The sequence below is a fragment of the Vigna unguiculata genome, chromosome 9 (assembly GCF_037176805.1).
Source record: "Vigna unguiculata cultivar grain cowpea cultivar isolate G323 ecotype 2 chromosome 9, ASM3717680v1, whole genome shotgun sequence".
Lineage (NCBI taxonomy): Eukaryota > Viridiplantae > Streptophyta > Magnoliopsida > Fabales > Fabaceae > Vigna > Vigna unguiculata.
This window is the reverse complement of record NC_140800.1, coordinates 42,009,359-42,031,056: the sequence shown is the minus strand read 5'-3', so window position 1 is coordinate 42,031,056 and position 21,698 is coordinate 42,009,359. Positions and strand designations below refer to the sequence as shown.

Genomic DNA, 21,698 nt, shown 5'->3' with positions numbered 1-21,698 from the left:
TCAGTTGACCATCTGTCTATTCTTTTTATAATAAGACTATATACAAACAGTTTATTAGACTGGATAGTTGTCTGAATTTGCCTAAGTATAGTACAAAGCTTTTATATGTTACATGTTTATCTAACAATTAATTTTTTTTTTTTACTGTGAATGAAAATGTTCCTTCTTATGATCATTACTCCATAGAATCAATCACCCTTTAGGTCTTGATAGAAAGATACACCTTTTATTAGGTCTTAATTAATGGGCATCTCTATGTAATGTTGGAATAATAAGATGGGACAAAATAAAAATACATTGAAATCGAACTCAAGACAATCGAAATATTTAAAATATGATTAAATGAAAATTTTATTTTGGTATATGATGTATCCATTTATTCTTTAACTAGTTTTCATTAAAACAAAATTGACTAAAACTTTCGAAAAGATATTTTTATTTACGAAGTTTGAAACCGAAGCCTTACTTGAAAAGTTCAAACTCAATTATTGAAATACATGTCTAGAGAGCATTGGAGGTAAATTTTATTTGTCACATCCGAAAGAAAATTTGGTAATAATGAAACATTATGTTTTTGCTGATTTCATGGTTCAGTTGCATAGCATCATAACCAGTAGTCGGTAGCGAATAGATTATTGCCATATACTTTTGGTCACTCCATTTTCCAATCTTTCCCATTACTTCACCTTTTGCATTTTTTTTAACATTTCATTTTGGAGTAAAAAGAAGAAGGAATAAATAATGTAAAAAATTATAAATTTAGTTAAATAGTTAAAAATGTTGTGTAATAAGGTATTTGTGGGAGAGGTTTATTGAAGATTGGAAAATTAAATAATTTTATATTTGAGAGGCATGTATTAAAACAAATAAGATCAGGAGTATATTCTAGGTTTTGTTGGTCTCTTTGGAGTGAATTCCTAAGTCGCCATCCAATCGTTGCAGTACAGCGATGTTTGAGCAATGGTGCGAGGAGGAATAACGCGAAACTGCTATCAAACAACCAATAATTAAGCTACAAACATGGACACTTGTCATCTCTTAACGCTCTCGTTTTCATATCATTCATTTTCAGTTCAATCATAGACAGACACGTAATTGAAATTTCGTTGGTACACTTGGGAATGAAGTTGTCATCGGTTTTCCAGAGTTGTCTTGTTTGGTTTTCCAGAACTATTTAAAATATTAACTTTTAAAAAAATTAATTAAGTTTTAATTTTATAAAAAAACGAGTTTTTTAATTGAGTTTTTGTTAATTTTTTTACTAAATACTGAAAAATGGTGTATTATCTAAATGATTTGTCATGCTTTAATTCTTTTATGAATTTATTTATTATTTTGTTTATTTGTCTAAGATTTTGATATTTGTTCTCATCATTAATCGAACAATATTATAAGCATCTCATGAATCCAATCTCATTATATATATTCGGATAATTGAGTCATAAAGTTTTATTGTTTGCTATTACATATTTTGGGTGTCTACTATTTTGCTTGTTCATAACCTGTTTTAATATTTGTTTGTTCGTTAATATGTTAAAAAAATATTTTTGTCTCTAGTTTACCTTTCTGTTTGATGTCTGTTTTACGTTTGCCTTTTTCTTTTTATAATGATTACCAAATTTTTTGTGTGAGCAGATATGAAAATTCATGTTGGTCATCATGCATATGAGGACATTGCTGTGCAATCTAACCCTTGTGTTGGACTTTGGCTCACCGTTGAGTCCTTTTTGAAGAATAATGTTAAATATAATTTCTTGCTATGTGAGCAAATTCCTAGTTTGAATAAATATGTGTATAAATTCTGGTTATGACATCTGTTTTGTATCTTAATCCCTCTTCAATATATTATTGGATAATTATAATAGATAATTTCTTTATACTTTTTGTCCAGTGCTTTATTTATATTATATTTATGTGATATTTTATTTAATAAAATTATTCTTTTAAACGGATGTCACATTTTGATTTTTATACTGATTTTTCATTTTATATTATATTTATGTGATGTTTTATTTAATAAAATTATTCAATTTAAAGGACGTGACATTTTGATTTTTATATTGGTTTTTCATCTTGTTTTTGTATATAAATATAAAAAAATATTCAAATGTTTTAAAAACTTCAAATTTAATTAATAAAAATATGAATAGAAATATTTATATAGTTTTGTGCATATTTTTGATTTGAAAATGTATTTTATATTTTAAAATCTTTAAATTCTTATTAGCTTCAATTATGGATTGTTTTAATTTGAACAAAAGAAAAACGATATGGTTTCATGCACCTCCCCCTTTATTTAAAAAGGCATTTCTTCTTGCACTTCTATCATTTTTCCCTGGAACTCCGTATATTTTGAAAATTTCAATTTTACCTTTTTATTTTCCATTTTCAATTTCAGAATACATAATTCAGATATATTTTAGAATACATAATCTGAAATACGAAATATATATTCTGAATCATTCAATTCAAAATGTGAAATAAAAAATGCAATCTAAATTTTAGAATACGAACTTTACATTTCAAATTATATGATATAAAATGTATTTTTTATTTCATTTCAAATTATATAATTTAGAATGTGTTTTTAATATTTACAATTCAAAATATAATTTTTTTTATTTTGAATTACACGATTCAAAGTACAACAAAAATAAAAAATATTTTAAGTTATATAATTTAAAATATATTTTTTATTTTTGTATTTCGGAGTGTAGAACTGAGAACATGTCTTAGTAAGAAGAATAATGAAAAGTGGAGGAAGGAGCTGTACTTGCGGGAGGGAAAGAGAGTGCAAACTTTGTCTCCAATCATAATTTTTTATTTTTTCTATCAAACTTACATCATTTTCTTTCATTTATCTTTTTCAAAACTGGATAGGGAATCAAAGATAATGAGAAGAAGAAGAAGAGAGAAAAGGTGGGAGAGAAGAGATGGTGGAGGAAGAAGAACAGAACGAGATAGGGGTAAAATGGTATTTTTCATTGGCCTTTGGAGGTGCAGGAAGAAATGTCCTTTAAAAAATGAAAAATTAGTCTGACCCAATAACGGGTTGAAGCCCACAAGGTGGTTATCCAGGGTGGCTCAAGCCCATGTAACTGACCCCGTTTCAGAAATAAGCCCAATGAAAAATAAAATTTCTACAAAAAAAAGTGCATTCGCGAGGTAGCAAGAGCGCAGTGGAAGAAGAAGACGAGGAAGAAGGGGTTGTGGTGTGAGATCAGAGAATGGAGGACGATAAAATAGTTGGATATGTTACCGCGTACCTGAAGAAGAAAGGTTTCACGCAAACGGAGAAGATTTTCCAGGAAGAGTTTCAGCATAACAAAACCACCAATTCCTCTTCCAGCAATTCCCTTATCGAACCCGACATTGCCAACCACCTCCTCGCATTCTCTCAGTACTTCTCCATTCTCCATCCTCTTATCGTTACCCTCCGCTCACGCTTCGTTTCCTCACCGCACTCACTTTTCCCCTCTTTCAAACCCTATCTTTTTCAGATTGGAGAGTGGTCCGGCTAGGTTCCACGACGGCTACAGCAAACTGCGAACATGGACTTATTCTTCACTGGATTTGTACAAGGTAACGCGTGCCTTTTCACTTTCCTTTATCCGTTTTTTTCTTTTTTTCTGTTTGGTTTCCACTCGTTTTTGTTACGTCTCTCGGCGTATTCCTGCAGCACGAGTTGCTTCGCGTGCTTTATCCCGTTTTTATCCACTGCTTTATGGACCTCGTGGCGAAAGGACACGTTCAGGAAGGTAATTTCATGTGTTCTAAATGGGGGCACTTGTGCAATGCAGCACGTGTTTTGTTTTGTTTTTGTTTTTGTGTTTGTGTTTCACTGTAGTTGCTGTTTTCAGCTCGGAATTTCTTCAACACTTTCCGTGAAGACCACGAAATGATGCACTTGCGTGACCTTCAGAAGTTAGAAGGAGTTCTTTCTCCTACCCATCTTGAGGTTGGTTGCTGTCTAAAGTTTTGTATTGGTCTTTTAATTTTTGTCGAGGTTGTTGGGTCGTTAGCAATTAGTGTAAAATATTCCTACGGTAATGTAATTTCTTGTGCAGGAAATGGAATTCGCTCACTCGCTTAGACAGAGCAAATTCAACATAAAGATATGTGAGGTAACGAATTGATTCTCCTAGATGTGTTTATCAGCTGCGCTGTAATTACTTCCTATTTTTATTTTGCACGCATTCAAATTAAATCATCTCAGTCAACTACTTTCTGCAACCTTCAGAACTCTAGTTCCGTGCCCCCTCTGTGGCTTCTTCCCTTACTGTTTAACGACGATTACGTATGCTATTGTTTGGACCATTATTTGTGCTGCTTTTCCTCCTTGGGACTTTTCAAGTCATAATGTATGTTATTGGGTCATGCCTTTAACTTAAATGCAAGTCAGTTTATAGCAATTTGGTTTTCATTTAGCTTTTAAGTTGTTGTAGGTCTAACTCTCTGTTGCTAGTTGTTCCAATGTGTTGGTTTTGTGTGCTGGGCCATGGGGACTTGTGAGTCATTGCTTAATCGTATACATTGAAATTAATGTTCATTTTCTCATTTTATGTTGTGGACAAACTTAATGCAGACAGGAAGTGCTATAATGTTGCATCCTATAAGCCAATTTTAGATTTGCGAAATACTAATATTCTATGAAATATTTAACTACTCATCTCTCGTTGTGGAAGTTGACCTTGCCGCTAAGTTTTTAGTTACTAATTTTTTTTTCCTGGATACACTTTACTGGTTGTAGTGAGACAAGGGTCTCATCATCCAGGGCGCACATTTGCAATACAGCTTTCTGGATTTCAATGTATTTTTTCTTTGGGGTTTAGCTTATTTGTGCTTAGCCAAATTGCACACACACTTTGGAAACTTTCTTACAAAATAGTTATGTAAAAAATTGAAACTTATTATAAAAAAGTTAGTATTCTCCAGTTTAAGATGCGACTAACATTTGCTCTCATTTAGAAATACTAATTATATCATTTTCTGTGTATATAGTTGGATATAATTATAGTAAACCTTGACCATACTGGCATACAAAATAGAAGACCATCTTAACCTTAAACCCTCTCAATTGCAAATTATAGTCAATGTCCCCTATATGTATGTGCACTGCATACTGCAGGGATTGTGATTTAGGTAGCACACCACATGGATGAGTGGTGGCAACTATTCATCATCATCTTTGTATAGTGTCACACATCTTCAGGTGTGGAGCTTTGGCATCAGATAACTTATTGATTGGGATGGAAAATTTGGGATGTATCATAATTTCTAATCTCTGACTCACTTGGCTACCCAGCATTTACAGTGGGCATTTATGGTATGCCATTGCTATTGATTACATTTATCTTGGTGGATTTGGCTCATGCAAGGGCTTAATGGAAGTATCATGCAGGGGTTACGCTCAAGATTAGTTTATGTTTTATACTATAAATATATGAAATTTATCACAATGTCTCTGGAATATGTTCAAAAAGATGACTTATTTTTCTTCTGAAGCCCATGAACCATCAATATCTTTGTCTACCTTGGTTCTTGTTTCTTAATTTTTATCACTGTGGTCTTTATGTCTTTCCATTAAAATGGAGCTAAATACATGGGGAAAGCTGATAGCAGTTGATGTTTTGCCAGTATTCCTATGAGCTTCTGTTGCAACATCTACACAGTACACAATCCACCACTATACTCGGTATTATAAATGAGCATATTAACTTTCAAGGTACTTTTATTCGTTATAGATTGCATCTATTCATTTGAACTACTTATTATTGCGTACACTTCATCGTCTTTTGTTGTAAATATAGTTTCCCCCGGACAACCTAGCTTAATTTCTGATGATCCGGAAGCTGTTACCCTTACTGGAAGTAGCCAGGAAGCAGCGAACCGGATAAATCAAAAAGAAATTCACTGGGGGGTGAGTCTACTAGTATTTCTACTAATTTTGAAAAAATTACCAGTTTTCCTGGTTATATTGTTTCTGTCAATAGAAAGTGCCTTCATAGCTTGAGAGACACTTGAAACTTTTTTAAATGCCCTGCTTCACCAATAACTATCTGATTTAATTCTCAATGTGTTTCTCCTGTAGTTACTTGAAGATTCTCTTGAAGAACGGCTAGAGAAGGCAGGGGCCTTGCTTTCAGACTCGGAAAAGGGTGAAGGGGAAACAAAAGAGGGGGAGAATGACGAGACTAAGGTATATCTGTAGTAATATTTACATGACCCTGTCAATTTATTAAGTTTCACTTTTTCTTATAGAATTTGAGGAAATACGGCACCATTTATTTCTAGTATTTAGGCCTTTCAAACAGAGTGTGTGCATGTGTCTTAATTTGGGATGTCTTATTTGAGTGTTTTTTCACTTTAGTTTTCGAATATTTTTCTTTTAGAAAAGATCCATTGAAGGAGGAAAGCAGGGTGGTTCAGTAAAAAAAGTAAAAAAGGACAAGGGTGGTAGCGCAACTGGAAAGAGTGCAAAACCTGAAGCCAGTACTGTACCTGCAGCTCCTCGAGTTAAGCCTGAACTCCCCTTACCCTTAATGTATTCTCTCTATCCCATAAGATATTATGTTCATTTTCTTTTCATTAGAAATTGTATAGCTAATGTGAATGGCACAATTCTAAAATAATTGATGTTATTAAAGCTGGAGCAAATGAATCATTTGATTGGCATATGTTATCTAAAAGGGATTTTTTTTTAGTATTTTATACTGTCATTTTTGTTTAAACATATAGCCAAATAAAAAAAATCAGCATTCACATATTATCAAAACCAAATTTAATAAGGCTACCTTCCTGTTATGGTTGGAATTAAAATTATTCTTATAATTTGAGTCCTTTTGCTTACAGAGTTTATCAGAATTCTGAGGCTGGGTGGGCTCTATTGCTTGCAATGTTTTGCATGATATCTGCAATTAGTTGAGTGGAACCTAAAATGGACTGAATTCTAAATGGTTTTTTTGTGATAAAAAAAATTTCCTGGGTCCCGTCCGTGCATTTTTTGATTTTGTTGTAGATGTTCTAGCATTGTGTTGCTTTATGTAGCTGTAGGTTTAATGCTTGTTTTAGATCAGACAGGAAGAAAGTTCAACCTGAAATAATGATGTTGAGGTCTGGGCATGACTGTTTTTTGTATTTTTGGGGGTTTTAAAATGAAGAAAATATACTAGAAAGGAGGTGGGGGTGACATCAAATAGTAGGAGTATAAGAAACCCTGCAAAAAGGAAACTCTAAATATACACCATAAACATGGAGAAGTTAAGAATGCAGCTAGGTTTCCAAGTTTCTCTGTGAATGCAAGCCTTCCCACTACTTTTTGATCCTTTATTTCTGTGGAAATTTGGTGGAAAGGAATAGAGAATGGAGATCAGGTAGAAATTTCCCATTTAGTTTGCTTGACACAATAGAAAGAGCAAGAGAATTTTGTCACACATATTCTCATATGGAAAACTTTTTCTCATTTTTCTTTTTTAGTGTGGGCTCTAAACTCTTTAGTTCTATCCTTAATTTCTCCTTGTTCCTTAAAAAAGAATAAAAGTGTATACATTTCTTATTCTTTTCTATTTTTTTCTCTTCATCCAAACTAAATAGAGATACATTTCTTTTTTGTATTCATCCAAAGAATTCATTCTTTTCTCTATATTTCTATTCATAAACGACAAGATGTAGGAGGGTAAGCCTCTACTTTAAACAGGAGTTCCAAGTCTAAGACTTGGTTGATTTGGGACTCCTCTATGGTGCATCTAATCCTGTTTAAACGGAAAGAGTGGTCATGTACTATGTGCAGATGATCCTACACTTTAAAAGTAGGTTTGGATATACTTTGAATTGGAATTCTGTGTTTGGCACCTGCCAATGAGACCACTCCTGTGTCATTTTTAAACTTCTGTTACTGATTATTTTTAGCCTAAGTTGGCTAATTGGATGGGTTGGTAGTACATAACTATTTACTTGTCTTTCTATTTGTGGATAAAGTGTTTAGATCCGACATTTCTCATAATTTGAAGGGTAAAAGGGCTATTTTTATTTGTTTCTATCGAAATCCTATAATTATAGTTGAGTTCTTGAAGTAGTTAGTTATTCAACATATTTATTGGACGAAAAGTACGTAATTTTCTAAATTCTCCACTTCTGTATATTTTGTTATCATATGATGCTACCTACGTAATGTAAAGTATTAATATTACTAATTGATGTAAATATTTCAATCACCAAAATATTGAACTTTTTGTAACTTCATTTAACTGATTCTTGTAATGCTGAATTTGCAGCCCAACTGAGGTGGAACAGTCCATCCTTGAAGATTTAAGGAACCGTGTACAGCTCAGCAGTGTTGCATTGCCGTCAGTTAGCTTTTACACATTTATAAATACACATAACGGGTATTGTCCGACACATTTACTATTGTTATCTATATATTGTTTGGATTTCTGTTGTTGAATTCATTTTTGCATACCATCTCAGTTTAAGCTGTTCATCGATATCCCATGATGGGTCATTAATTGCTGGAGGATTTTCTGACTCATCACTCAAGGTTTTTTTCTTCCCTATATTTCTTCTTCCATTCACCTCTTAATAGAAAACCCTCTTTCTATGGAGTTCTAGATTGATTGAAGTAATTTCTGATTTGTATACCCAGGTTTGGGATATGGCAAAGCTTGGACAACCAGCTGCTAATTGTAAGTTTGTATCTGTAAATTTCTTTTGTTTAGACATACTGTTACTGTTGCATCATTGCGTGAGAAATGTGAATATAGTCAATCAGGTACAATGGTTCAGAGAAAATGTAGTTTAAGAATACACTGATGATATCAACCTGTAATTAATTTAAGCAAGGCATTCAGTGGTATAGCAGTTATACTTTTCACTGCCTCATGTATAAAGAGAAGAGAGGTTCTTAGCAGTACCACTCTTTCTAGTCATCTAGTGATGGAATTATTGTCTTGGACTTTGTTAGTCTAGGAGCATTTAATTCACATAGAAAAATAAAGTTTTGGTGGTTTAAGAATGTGATCCGCATAGGCACCAGTGCACTTCGGGCTCTAATAGTAAATTGAGATTTGAGTTGAATGAACGTGGCAAACTTGGGTGGACGAAATCTCATGCAATTTACGAGCATTTTGACCATGACCAAATGGTTTTGCTTGCTGTAAAAGTCTAGTTATCAATTTTGCTATCATTAGCTCTTTTGCAGGGTGAGAATGAAACACCACCAAATGATCAAATGTTTGGGCTAGGGGTTGGGAAAAGACAGTATACACTATTTCAAGGTCATTCAGGACCTGTTTATGCAGCCTCTTTTAGTCCCGTTGGAGATTTTATTCTTTCATCCTCAGCAGACTCAACAAGTAGACTATCTCATTTTTGTGTCGTATCTATTTTTTTTTCTTTAATATTAGTTTCAATTCTGAACCTTATGTATCTTAAATCTTTATGCAGTTCGGTTATGGAGCACCAAACTTAATGCCAATCTTGTTTGTTATAAGGGTCACAATTACCCTGTCTGGGATGTTCAGGTAAAACAATTTATTGCAAGCTTTTATTTTCTGATAGTGAATGTACCAGTTGCATGAATAAAAGTTTAAAATTTAAGCATTAAAATATGATGTCTACTTCTTTAATTGCTTAAACAAATATAGCATATGCAAGTTAGATATGCTCCAAATGTCTGTTAATGTGATCCACTTTATTTAATAAATAAATTTAACAAGACAGGATTGAAGCAAAGAGGTGGCCTAACAAATGACATCAATGTAGCAAAGCCTCCCCTATCATTTGAGCATAATATTTGTGAGGGACATACAATCCCACCCTGTTTATTTTCTTGCCTGTTTAATGTGGTATAGTATGTAAATGATACAAACTAGTTCTTCCATTTTTGCCTCTGTAAATTACTTCACAGTTTTTACTGGTAAGATGTCATGGAACTTTTGTTTGTTACGAATAGAAAGTTGTGTATATGACGGGCATGCATCTATGGGATTTGTTGAAGAGTCAATGCTGTGCTTTGTACCCTCAAATTAATAGTTGCAGCTTGTAGAATTCTGCTTTTTAGTGCAAATATACTTTATTCCTTTTTTCTTGCCTTCGGACGTCATTCTTGGCTGCATGTACATTCTGGAAGGCTGGGTTATTTATTTCTTTTTGTGGATGCAGTTTAGTCCTGTAGGGCATTATTTTGCCAGCTCTTCACACGACAGAACTGCTAGGATTTGGTCAATGGACAGGATACAGCCGTTAAGAATAATGGCAGGGCACTTGTCTGATGTTGATGTAAGTTATTGCATTCAAGATTCTTTGTTGCTTCTGTTTTTTTTAGATTTTGTTCTTTTTTTAGATCCATATTTGCCTCTAGCTTATTTTGTTTTATATTTACATATTAATTGCTTCGGATTCATACCCGTGATTTAATTAGGTGTACATCTTTAAGTTTATGATCAAGCAGGTTTTTGTGAAGTCTGTTTTGAATAGGGGAAATTATCTTTTGTTTCTCTTGTTAACTCATAATAGTGTAATTGAATTCCTAATTGGTTATATACGTTCAAAGTATTTGTCTCAGAAAACTATATTTTGCCACCTAATCTTAGAAGGTAAAAATTGAGTTATTCTTACCATTATGTATTAAGCCAATATCCTTACGTATTTTGTGTTCTTTTTTAGTGTGTACAATGGCATGCCAACTGCAACTACATCGCAACTGGTTCCAGTGACAAAACAGTTCGACTATGGGATGTGCAGAGTGGTGAGTGTGTCCGGGTTTTTGTTGGTCACAGGGGTATGATTTTGTCTTTGGCAATGTCTCCTGATGGTCGCTATATGGCATCTGGGGATGAAGATGGCACGATCATGATGTGGGACCTCTCTAGTGGCCGCTGTCTCACACCTTTGATTGGGCACACGTCTTGTGTCTGGTCCCTTGCATTCAGGTGATCCCTTATTGCTATATTTTATCTCAATTAGGAAGTGGATTAAAGGTTTTTGAGGTTGCTATCTATTTGGTAACAATACTTACGGTCCACTCATAATGGTTGGATGTATCAGTTCTGAAGGTTCTATTCTAGCATCTGGATCTGCTGATAGCACTGTAAAATTGTGGGATGTAAATACGAGCACCAAGGTTTCAAGGGCTGAAGAAAAGTAAGTTCGTCTATTGTGACAATTGTTTTTGAATCTTTTGTCATAGGAAGTTTTTTATTTCTAACTAATCCAAGTTCTTGGGAAAATTTATAAAATGTGTCTGGTTAGTATTCACCTTCTACAGGAATAAATAATATATTTACCACGAAGTCTCATTGAGAGTTGTACTAACACTCAATTACCACGTCAAACATTTTAAAATCTGGATTTCATTTTAATCGGGATAAAAATCCGTTAAATTGGAAAAACTATGAAAACCGACTTTTTAAGATATATAACTGGTTTGGCTCTTGAAGCGTTTTTTTTTTTTTTTTTGTGGCTGGGTATTCTAACAGATATATTTATGGCATTTTCAGTAATGTTATTTTTTTTTATAAATTTATTTTTGTTAATACTATGAATGTTGTATTAAAACTGTTTTGACTCTGATTGATCCCCGTTGAATTTTTGAACATGAACTCCATATCTTCCGTTACGTTGGTAGAAGTGGGAATGCTAACAGACTTAGGTCGCTGAAAACTCTGGCAACCAAATCAACCCCAGTTTACTCATTGCGGGTAAGATGACTTCATGAATAATGTTGTTATAATTTTGTAGGATTCAATCATGTATGTATGTAAGTTTTTGACGCTTGCATTGTGTTGTTTGAAACAGTTTTCTCGAAGGAATCTTCTGTTTGCGGCTGGGGCTCTATCAAAAAGTGGTTAATATATTTGAGTACGTCTACTAATAGATAGATCAGATCAAAGTGGTAGTAGCTGAATTTATCGCCTAAAAAGCAACGCGCATCGTGGTTTTGTACTCCCTCGTGTCCTTTATGTACGGAATCTTCACAAGGGCTGAGAAGTTCCGTTAAATTTTAATGATACTAAATTTGTCAGTTATTTGTATATTTTTTATAGTTAATCATAAATTTATTGACACATTATTCTCTTTTCATTTCATTGATGTATTTCCACTTCACTTATTACTATTAATCTTTCCATATTTTCACGAGAACGTAAGGAATTGATCTAATATATTTATTGTTTTTCGATAACATAAGTTTTATGATTAAAAGGATTTTATAAGAAAATCCTTTGATTATTATTTCCTATGCTGGCCTTTTTATATATTACTGTTAATTTTGTCATCAATATTTTTACCTCTTCATGAATCAAGGTACAATGTATATATCAGTGAGAAATGATAGACTTTTTTTTGGCGGACGCACGAAGAGTGGTAGTTGGAGGAGCCTTGACGCGTCAAAATTTAATTGCAAGAAAGATAATCAAATGACCCTGATTCTCGGCAGCTCTCCCAAATTTATTGAAATTTGCATATATTTATTTATTTGTTTATATATGTATATACGCGCGAATGTATATACATATATGTATATATCTATGTCCGAAGAGCCAGAAAGTAGTTGTGATCTTTATATTTCGAAATAACAAATCTCTGATTATCGGTTAAGGGATATATTGGCGAAAAAATAAATTGATATATTAGTGGATATATTACTTTATTAATAAAACGAAGACGCTGTCATTGAATTTATTCTAAAAATATCTCAACCGAGGGAGAAAGTTCTGTCAAATCACGTACCGTCGAGAGGACATTTATGGTTAAATTATGCATGAAATATTTGAAGCCAATTTTAAGGTCCAAATGTGTATAGATTAAGTGATAAGTGATGGAACTTTTTTAGTTTAAATAGTGATTTCATGTGGTGTTGAAGTTATCCACAGGTGTGTGTATATGTACACACACACAGACAATTGAAATATTGGTTCGTAAAAGAGAATAATCTTTTTTACTAGATTCAACCTGTATTAATTATAACGTAAAGTTTAGTTTCAGAATCTGACAGGAAAAAGGCATACATGAATAGCATGAGCTTGAAGTAAGATGATCGATAAGGTCTGTGCAGGCAGGCATTTAATATTACAAGTCTTTCTGTATTGTTAAGTTTCTTCCTGAAACCTAAAAGTGAGGCTAATAAGATTGGTAGTTTAATATTGACCATAACTTGAAACTAGTTGTTCCAAAAATATCTCCGTCTCATGGTACAGTGAGTGACATTTGAATGGAACACCAATTACAACCACAAACCATGCTTCTAAGTAAACGCCTAGGAAGAAAGATTCTTTTCTTATCAACTAAAGTATTTTGTATCACCAAAGAAACTTTTCATTTATTTCCAAACCACAACTAGTTTTGTTAATTCACATAATAATAAACAGATAACAGATTTTTGTTGAGCACAGGTACTTTGTTTCGCCTTTTGTCAGCTACCCCACTGCAATCCAAGGCTGCCTTTTGCTTTCACACACAAATTTAAAATCACAATATTCTCAATCCATATTTAGTAATTAGGATGAATCCACCTCTTCATTATACCACACCCAAAGCTAACTACATGTCAATCAAACTCCAAAACAAAACACTGTGTATATGACTTATAAAAACTCACTCACACTATGATTAACTTCTGCTAGCTTAGGACAACAATAAAGATGACGAGTGCAGACAAGTCAAGAATACAATTTTTTTCCTAATTACGTACAAGCTCATTACTTTTGATACTGAGCTCCAAAATGTCCTTTGAAAATGGTTGATCATGAAAAACTATCAAATACAAACACATTTTGGAGTATCATATGGTGTCAGGATGTGTTTGTATTTGATCCTTGTTTTTTACAAGTTTAGCTGATATGTTTATTAATATAAGGTAAAATGACATAAATCACTTTGTAACCTCTCAAGGCTTGTATAATAGCTCTTCTAAAAGTCTCTTAAATTGTTGGAAAAGTTCCACTAAAGAATGTTAACGTGGAAGGATATAATGTTAAATGAAGATGCAAGCTTAACCACAAAGACTTTTTGTTAACTGGAAAAAGATTTAGAATACAACAAAACTTTAAAGCCTGAATCATTAGCCTAAACATTTGTATAAACAATTAGACAATTGAATTTAAGACTTTAGCCTTATCAATCACTGTTTGAATGTCTAATCAGAAGCTGAACACTGTAATAGCATAAATAAGTGGACAGATTATTGAAACAACCACTTTGAGCTATCATGATTCGGAGTTGATAAGAAAAAATAACAAATTTGAAGTGAAACCCTTTGGAAAATCCAAACATAAAAATATGTAGTTATAGTTCTGAATTGAAAATGAAATCCAATTAACTAAAACTTAGGGCCACTTGGTTTCTACTTTCACTTCCAATAAAAAAATGCCATTTTAGTTTCTATTTACACAAAATTGTATAAAAAAAAAAGTAAACATGACTGTCAATTTTGTAATTGAAAAGTTAAAAATTGAAATCCTTCTGAAATCTAACAGACTTTCAATTTTAAAGTGAAATTTACACGCTTCCACATACAAGAATGATTCACTGGTGCAATCTTTAACCTCTTAAAAACAAAATTTCTGTGGCTTATGCAAAATTCAAGCCATGGAATAAAAAACGTTTAAATCAACTTTCATTTTTCTTTCTCGCATATTTCATCACGTTTCCTTTTATTTTTCTTCTTTCCATCAATACACTACAAAAATGGAGTCCACTTATCATTACTCAAATCCAAAGGGTTTTTATATATTAGTCTTGTGGGGTGGTCGTAAATGTTTGGTTATCTGACCTAGGTAGACAACAATTACTTTGTATACTGTAATGACAAGACAAAAAACATCACGAGTAGTAACCAATTACCTACAAAAACAAAAACAAAAACAATAGCAATAGCGTATATGAGTCAAATGTTTTTCAATGAATCAAACCACTGCTATATAAAACAACAAATGCTCACAATATAACTTCATTTCCCTCAAATCTTTACTTCTTCAGAATTACAAAGCAAATTGAAAGACAAAAAAATTGAGTACCAAGAAGTAAAATCGAATCACAGATATTTAGAAGTGGTGATAAATGTAGTGATATATAGAAATTGTGGAGCGTATTTTTCAGATCATATATATAGATATAGAATATAAATATACAATTGAATCTAAAGAAATTTAGGAAAATAAAATAAAATAAAATAGAAATGCAAGCATATCCACGACGTACTCCTTCTAAGACAGCCACCAATTCCATGTTCTCTTTTCACAAATGAATATATATTGTCTCCATCAAAGGAAAACCAAAATAAATGTGAAAAGGATAGGTGCTTCATGTTACAACTCCATAAAAGATAAATTCTCAAACTATTAAATAAATATACAAAATTACAATTTAAAACCTGCAAAACCTTACTAAACATTATAAATTCTAAATAATAATAATAATTATTATTATACCAGTGCTTACAAACTAACATAAATATAAACCAGATCACCGAAACAGTTTTTCTTCATATAAATAAAATTACTTTTTCTTTTTTTCTTCGAAAACCTTAACATGGAGGAAATAAATGGATGAGTAATCTCCAACTTCCAATAAAAGGGAAAATTTGTTAACATCCAGAATAGTAGAATTAGAAACCACTATGTAGAGGTGGTAGTTGGAGACTATACCAAGAGTAGTTATAATATCATTTGATTTTATGTATAGAAATGAATTTCCATTAATTAGACACGACAGGAGTAAGGTGTTGATTAGCCTATGTCTGAGATTGAACATTAACCTCTTCAATTCTCCATCATTCACGATATATCATACAACTACCAGCTTTAGCTTGAACAACCTATTTCAAATAATTAACAGACAACATAATCATGGTTCTTTTCCAACATTTTACAAAGAAGTAATAATGGTGAAAGCCTAAGTTTAAATCCGCATCAAACTCAGAAAAATCAGGGTGCAGCTTGTTCAAACACACTGCAAAGTTCAAAAGTAAAAAGAACTTAACAAGAAAATCTCCGAAATATTGAAGACATATATAGGAAGGGGAGAATCAAAGTGTTATAGTTAGTAGGCAAAAGGAATCAAAACAGTGTTGACATTCGGAAACTCTCAAAAACAACTTTGTCGTAGCTGAGTACAAACAACGTACACTACAGTTAAGGTGATAGGGTTTAACAGATAAAGCAACCAAAACCGGTTAACACACACACATGAAAAAAAGTCCACGAAACTAGAATCTAGCTAATAACCTGAGGTGGGCACAAAAACTAGTGAACATGAATCAGTACTCTTAATTAATAAACCTCGTTCGCATGTGGAAGAATTATAAAATATAGGGAATGATGAACATGAAATCAGGAAGACAATGTTAGAAAAAGAAAAAAATCTGTGAGGACCATTCTAAATGACGTGAATGGTCCATGGTCCCATGCTATGCTATACTTATTAAAAAAATTGCCGCTAATTAACCTGCACTGTTGATGAGGGACTTGGTTCTGCCACGCTATCAAAAGTCACGCTTTCTGTTTCATTACAGATAATATAAAATTGAACCATGAGTAATATATAACAAAATCATGAAAGTGAAACATTGAAATAGGGGAAAGAAACAAAGAAACAAAGAAACCGAAAAAACGACACTGGTTTTCACTGTTTGATATAATGAATTAATAAATGACGAACCTGTTGTGAGGCATGGATGACGATGTTGTTGTTGTTGAGTTGAGGTGGTGTGTGGGGTTGAGTTGGGGTTTGTTTGGTGGGAATTGGAACAAAGCAGAGCCAGATTGGAAGTAATTTCCAGCACTGGAAGTTGACAGAAAGAGAAGTGAGCACGCAAAAGTAACAGTGTATGACTATACCAGGTGCCTCTGTGTGCTCACTCTCTTCTGTCAATTTCTATGTTCCAAGAAACAAAAACAAAGCGGAAAAACAAAATGACTCACCAAATTTGGAAAGCTTCACGAAAAGGAAAAGTGGATTTCAGCAATCAAAAGGGGAAAAAAATCTGAATTCATTCAGATCTGGAAGAATAGAGAGACACCCATTAAAGGAAAAACCAAGGACTGTTATATACGATCCACGCCACCTCCCACACACCATCTTATTCATCCACAATTCAATTACTGGAAGATCCATTAGGGTTTGATTATTCATAACTATCAAGAACATCTCAAAATTATAAAAGGAAAACTAACTAACAGGTGTATTAAATTAAAAGGTAAAAGAATAAAAAGACATGTTTTAACTGATATAAAATACTTGTTAAGAAAAGTAACATGATGGAATGGAGAAAGAAAAAAAAAAAAAAGAAAGATGAAAGGTGAAAGCACAGACTGTGGGAAAGGTAAGAGAAAGCCCTTACTCATGCAACACGTCCCAATGACACGTATGAGATCCCAACCCACACACACACACCTCAGAGACTCTGAACTTTGAATAGTTACACACACCTGCATCTAACTCTCTTCAAAGATGAAGAGCTAGAAAATGGAACTCATACACCAGCTTTTCTCTGCACACACAGACTCTTAAATAGTTAAATGTCACAAATGACATTGGACTTCATTTCCTTTTTTTTTTTTTTTTCTTTTTTCTTTTTTGCCTTCTAAATCTGTCAATCTTTTCACCCTAACCAAAACATCATAAATCATTATTATTTACCAGACAGCAACCTTAATATTAGTAATAATAAGATTTTTAAGTTTTCTTTGATTCAGAGATGGAAGATTGGAGTGTGACAAAGCCAACATAAGAGATGAATATGAATGAGTATTTTTATTTTTTTAACCATCATAACTGATTATGATTATTATCATCATATATATTTTATAAGAGTAAAGAATTATTAAAAAAAAAATGTTTCTTTTATTATGTGTTGTATGAATCCAGTGTGTGTGATGGGGGAGTGAATGTGACGTTTTAGGAGAAGACAAAGAGAACAGGAAGGACACGATAAAAGTAGAGAGAGAGAGAGGTTTGGATATGATATGATGGAATGATGAGCGTCTGATGAGGAAAGGGGCGTTCCCTGCCGTGTGATCAGAGTGGGTACCAAAGCTGTTATGGTGGTAATGATGGTATTGGAAATTGGGCTGATTGGACTTTGGGCCTGCGACATTTGGGGGAGACAAAAAACCATTAGGATTCACTGCGACCACACGTACTGTAACATTTCCCAAACATCACCTCACTCACCCTATTCCTATTCTCTCTGCTGTTCGCACTCTCACTTTACATCACAATCTTATCTTCTTACCTTAATAATTTCATTATTTACGGCCATCTTCTGAACCGTAATAAATAAAGAGTTGTATTTTATCCTTCTCTCCTCATCACCAAATATAAAATAATTTTGCATCATAACATAAATATTTGTGACGACTAAAACACTAGTTTTAGTTTTTACGAGAGTTTTAAAGTAATTAATGTTTTGAGGAAATAAACTACATTAATATTTGTACTAGTTATATAAAGAATTAAAAGAAGTAGTAGGGTACAAAATAAAATAGCATGATCTTACAAACACCTTTCAGTATTTTAGTAAATAATCCATTGACTGAAATGGCAGTCAAATTATATAATAAAGAGTGGAACAAGTTGACGCTTTTTAATTAAGGAAGATGTTTGGTGGTAGGTTGAAAGCAATGTGATATTATTATTATTATTATTATTATTATTATTATAAGAGAGATAATTAGAAATAAATAAAAAAGTAATTAATTTAATTAGAGACAGAGACATGAAAGGTGTATGTACTACGAATCTAGGATACGATGACCCAAAACGGAATGGTTGGCCTTTGGAGTAAAATTGAGGCGCCATCCATTTTATATATTTATTAATATTATTAATTGAATGAATAAAAAAAGAATAGAAATGATAATAATGATGATGTTAGCCGTAGAGTGTAGCAGGGAGAGGCAGGGAGCAGGGACCGTTCCTTGGTACTTTGTACCGTTTTTCTTTAGTCGTTATCTTTATGTTTTTTAATCCAAATCCTGAATATGCATTCATTCCATCATTTTCTTTATTCTAATCTTTATCAATCTCCCAATTCATTACTAATTTATGAATCTCGCAGCTACCCTCCCCTTTTCAAACAACCACCCACAAATATACATACTAAATTAACTTCAATCATACAAATTCTAATACATATACTCTGACACATCTCATAAATGATATGTTCGATGTTTAATATCTATCGGACACTAACATTCATTCAATACTTTTAGAATATTGTGTCCAATTTAAAAGATATTTCTTTTATTTTTACATAATTTTAATTATTAAAACAAGAAACAAATTTTATATTATCATTACTTTTGACATTTTGGATATTAGATAGATAAATAGATTAAATTCATTTTTGTGTTAGTTGAAAATATGTTATTTAGCAGTTTCAAATATACATGTATATACATATCGTATTCCGTGTCCTATCTTTTTTTCAATTTAATTGTATTTTTGTGTTCGTATCCGTGTTGTATCCATACCCGTTTCCGTATTCAGGCAACATGTCTTCTAATTACACAATAAGGATCGAGAAATTAATGTTTGAATTTACGTCCTCTCTTTTAGTATTTCTGGACTCTATTAGAAGAAGGTCTTATTGAGTTATTAGAGCTTCTCGTCAGAAATAAAAAATTATTTAAAAAAGTAAAAAAAAATATTTAATCAAGTACATACTACAAACTTGAATAATATTATTTTTATTTGAGTTTAAGATATTAAGATATTAAGTTCTTTCATTATATTAGGAGTTTTAATTGTAAAAGAGTTGTCTTTGTTAAGAGTTTTGTTTGTTACAAAAACACTCTACCAATATTATTTTTCCCAATCTTGATTTCTAAGAACCCAAATCACGAATTCTTAGAATCATGACCATGTAAACATGACACATGTATTGAACTATAAAACTCAATACAATTTGTTGTTGAAATCAACATAATTTAGACTTTCAAAGTTCAATACAATTCAACAAGTTACCTTCTTTTCAATTTTTCTATCAATTGTACGAGCATCAACGTGAAACCCTGCTTGGTGGATCCGATTTTGCAACTAAAAAACTGTAACACTAAATTTAGACTACAACTTAAAGTATAATAACTAGACAAAATATTGAATCAAGTTAAAAGGAAACTAAAGAATTCTAAACTAATTATCATTGGTCGCTAAGGATCAAAGAGCCAAAGAAGACCCATACATGTGCAATTGAGTTTCCATGTTTTTGACAAAGGTAAAATGTACAAAATTTAGGACTACTTCTACCTAGGTCAATTGTACTGGTTTCAATGTGTATCAACACTAATACCAATAAGGTTAAACTCCAATAGAACAACATAGTCATCCCTAAACCTAATTAGAGAACACCCCTCTACCTCATACCAACACGTTGTGAACAAGGCCCCTACACCAACGAACATTGTTCCTTATGACAGCAAAATTTTCATTGACGACAGAACATACACACACACATAAGTAAAGGTGTCGTGTGTATAAAAGGATATACTTTTTAAGCTATAGTATGATGAAAACATACATAAATTGTGATAGAAAATTTAGCACGTAACCAAGTTGTGTTATAAAAATCTAAATTTGATTTTATATAACTTGTGACAATCAATCCCAAACTTATCGTTCACTTTATCATATCTTTCTTGATTATGACATTAATATCCTTCCTCAAATTCAATATAAATATATGCTGTAAGCCAAAATTTAGAAAAGTTGAGACATAAAGCAACATATGCTGCTTTGCACAAAGCTAACAATAGATTTGTTTGGTGGGATATACTAAATATATGAGTACAACACACAACAAAACACATTTTTAAAGTAGATTTGATCAAAATCAGAAAAACTGTTTAGAATCTTAAAAGGAAACAAGTATGGAATAGAAATTGATTTATGTGATGTTACCAAAGCTCTTGTACAATATGGTTACTTGAAACATAACTGACAAGTTGAAAACAAGAGTTGCATGAGTGCAATGAATATGAGCAGGTGCAGTCTTCAAATATGGAAGAAGAAGTAAATTTAGAGAAAGAAAAGATGAGATGTGTGGGACACTATTAATTGATGGCAAAAGAGTGCAAACATAATTGCCATCCATTAACATCCGTACACAAGGAGGAATGAAAGGGAACCCCATGTGCATTTCCTCTCATATTTATTACCCTTTTCTCTCTGTCCAAACTTTTATATTCTAAATTAATCTCATTATTTTGACCATTATTCATAAAATCTTAATATGAACACATTGATTCTACAATATTAAAAATAAGATATTTATAGTATATAAATGACCTCAAACATTTATAAATTATTTCATTAGGATTAAATTAGATTTTAAAGTATGCTAAGATGATATTAAAGTCATTCAAAATCTCTAGTCTAAAGATATTTGTCATCTGTTGGATTTATTATGTTATTTTGTATGGAAGAATTATTGTTTGTTGAACATATATCATGTCACCATTATGTCTAATCATACATTCAATGTATATGCTTTAGTGTGAAAGAAGTGTATGTTGAAAATTTTACATCAACCGAAAAAAAAGATATGTTTACAAAATATAAAGTAAGTACAAATCTCAACTTATAACTAATTTTACAAGGCTCAATCACTTTTAAGATAATAAATTTCTTAATTTGATACCTAATTACTTAATTTGAATTTATTATGTTATTATAAATTGTGTATATGTTGAGATTATTAATTT

At 32.2% G+C, this 21,698-nt stretch overlaps 1 protein-coding gene and 1 long non-coding RNA gene across 3 annotated transcripts; one reads left to right on the top strand and one right to left on the bottom strand.

The window, feature by feature from the left end:
* The first annotated feature begins 3,143 nt into the window (after window positions 1-3,143).
* Window positions 3,144-12,143, top strand: TAF5 (TBP-associated factor 5). Of its 2 annotated transcripts, XM_028049130.2 has the most exons (19): window positions 3,144-3,400; window positions 3,501-3,582; window positions 3,680-3,758; window positions 3,861-3,958; window positions 4,068-4,124; window positions 5,638-5,725; window positions 5,811-5,920; window positions 6,092-6,199; window positions 6,393-6,544; window positions 8,274-8,384; window positions 8,467-8,536; window positions 8,642-8,681; window positions 9,186-9,350; window positions 9,442-9,518; window positions 10,159-10,275; window positions 10,663-10,928; window positions 11,044-11,139; window positions 11,624-11,696; window positions 11,794-12,143. In XM_028049130.2, the coding sequence occupies exons 1-19, from the start codon at window positions 3,228-3,230 to the stop codon at window positions 11,845-11,847; spliced, it is 2,016 nt and encodes a 671-aa protein (XP_027904931.2). In that variant the 5' UTR covers window positions 3,144-3,227; the 3' UTR covers window positions 11,848-12,143. The 2 variants fall into 2 exon arrangements, with proteins under 2 accessions (XP_027904931.2, XP_085523174.1); XM_085667048.1 differs by lacking the exon at window positions 9,186-9,350.
* Window positions 12,144-15,045: 2,902 nt separating this feature from the next.
* LOC114164343 (uncharacterized) lies at window positions 15,046-17,856 on the bottom strand. The gene is made up of 2 exons (XR_003599535.2): window positions 16,654-17,856; window positions 15,046-16,493 (listed from the first exon to the last, which is right to left on the bottom strand). It is a non-coding gene; the product is annotated as an uncharacterized LOC114164343 (long non-coding RNA).
* Between the last annotated feature and the right edge of the window lie 3,842 nt (window positions 17,857-21,698).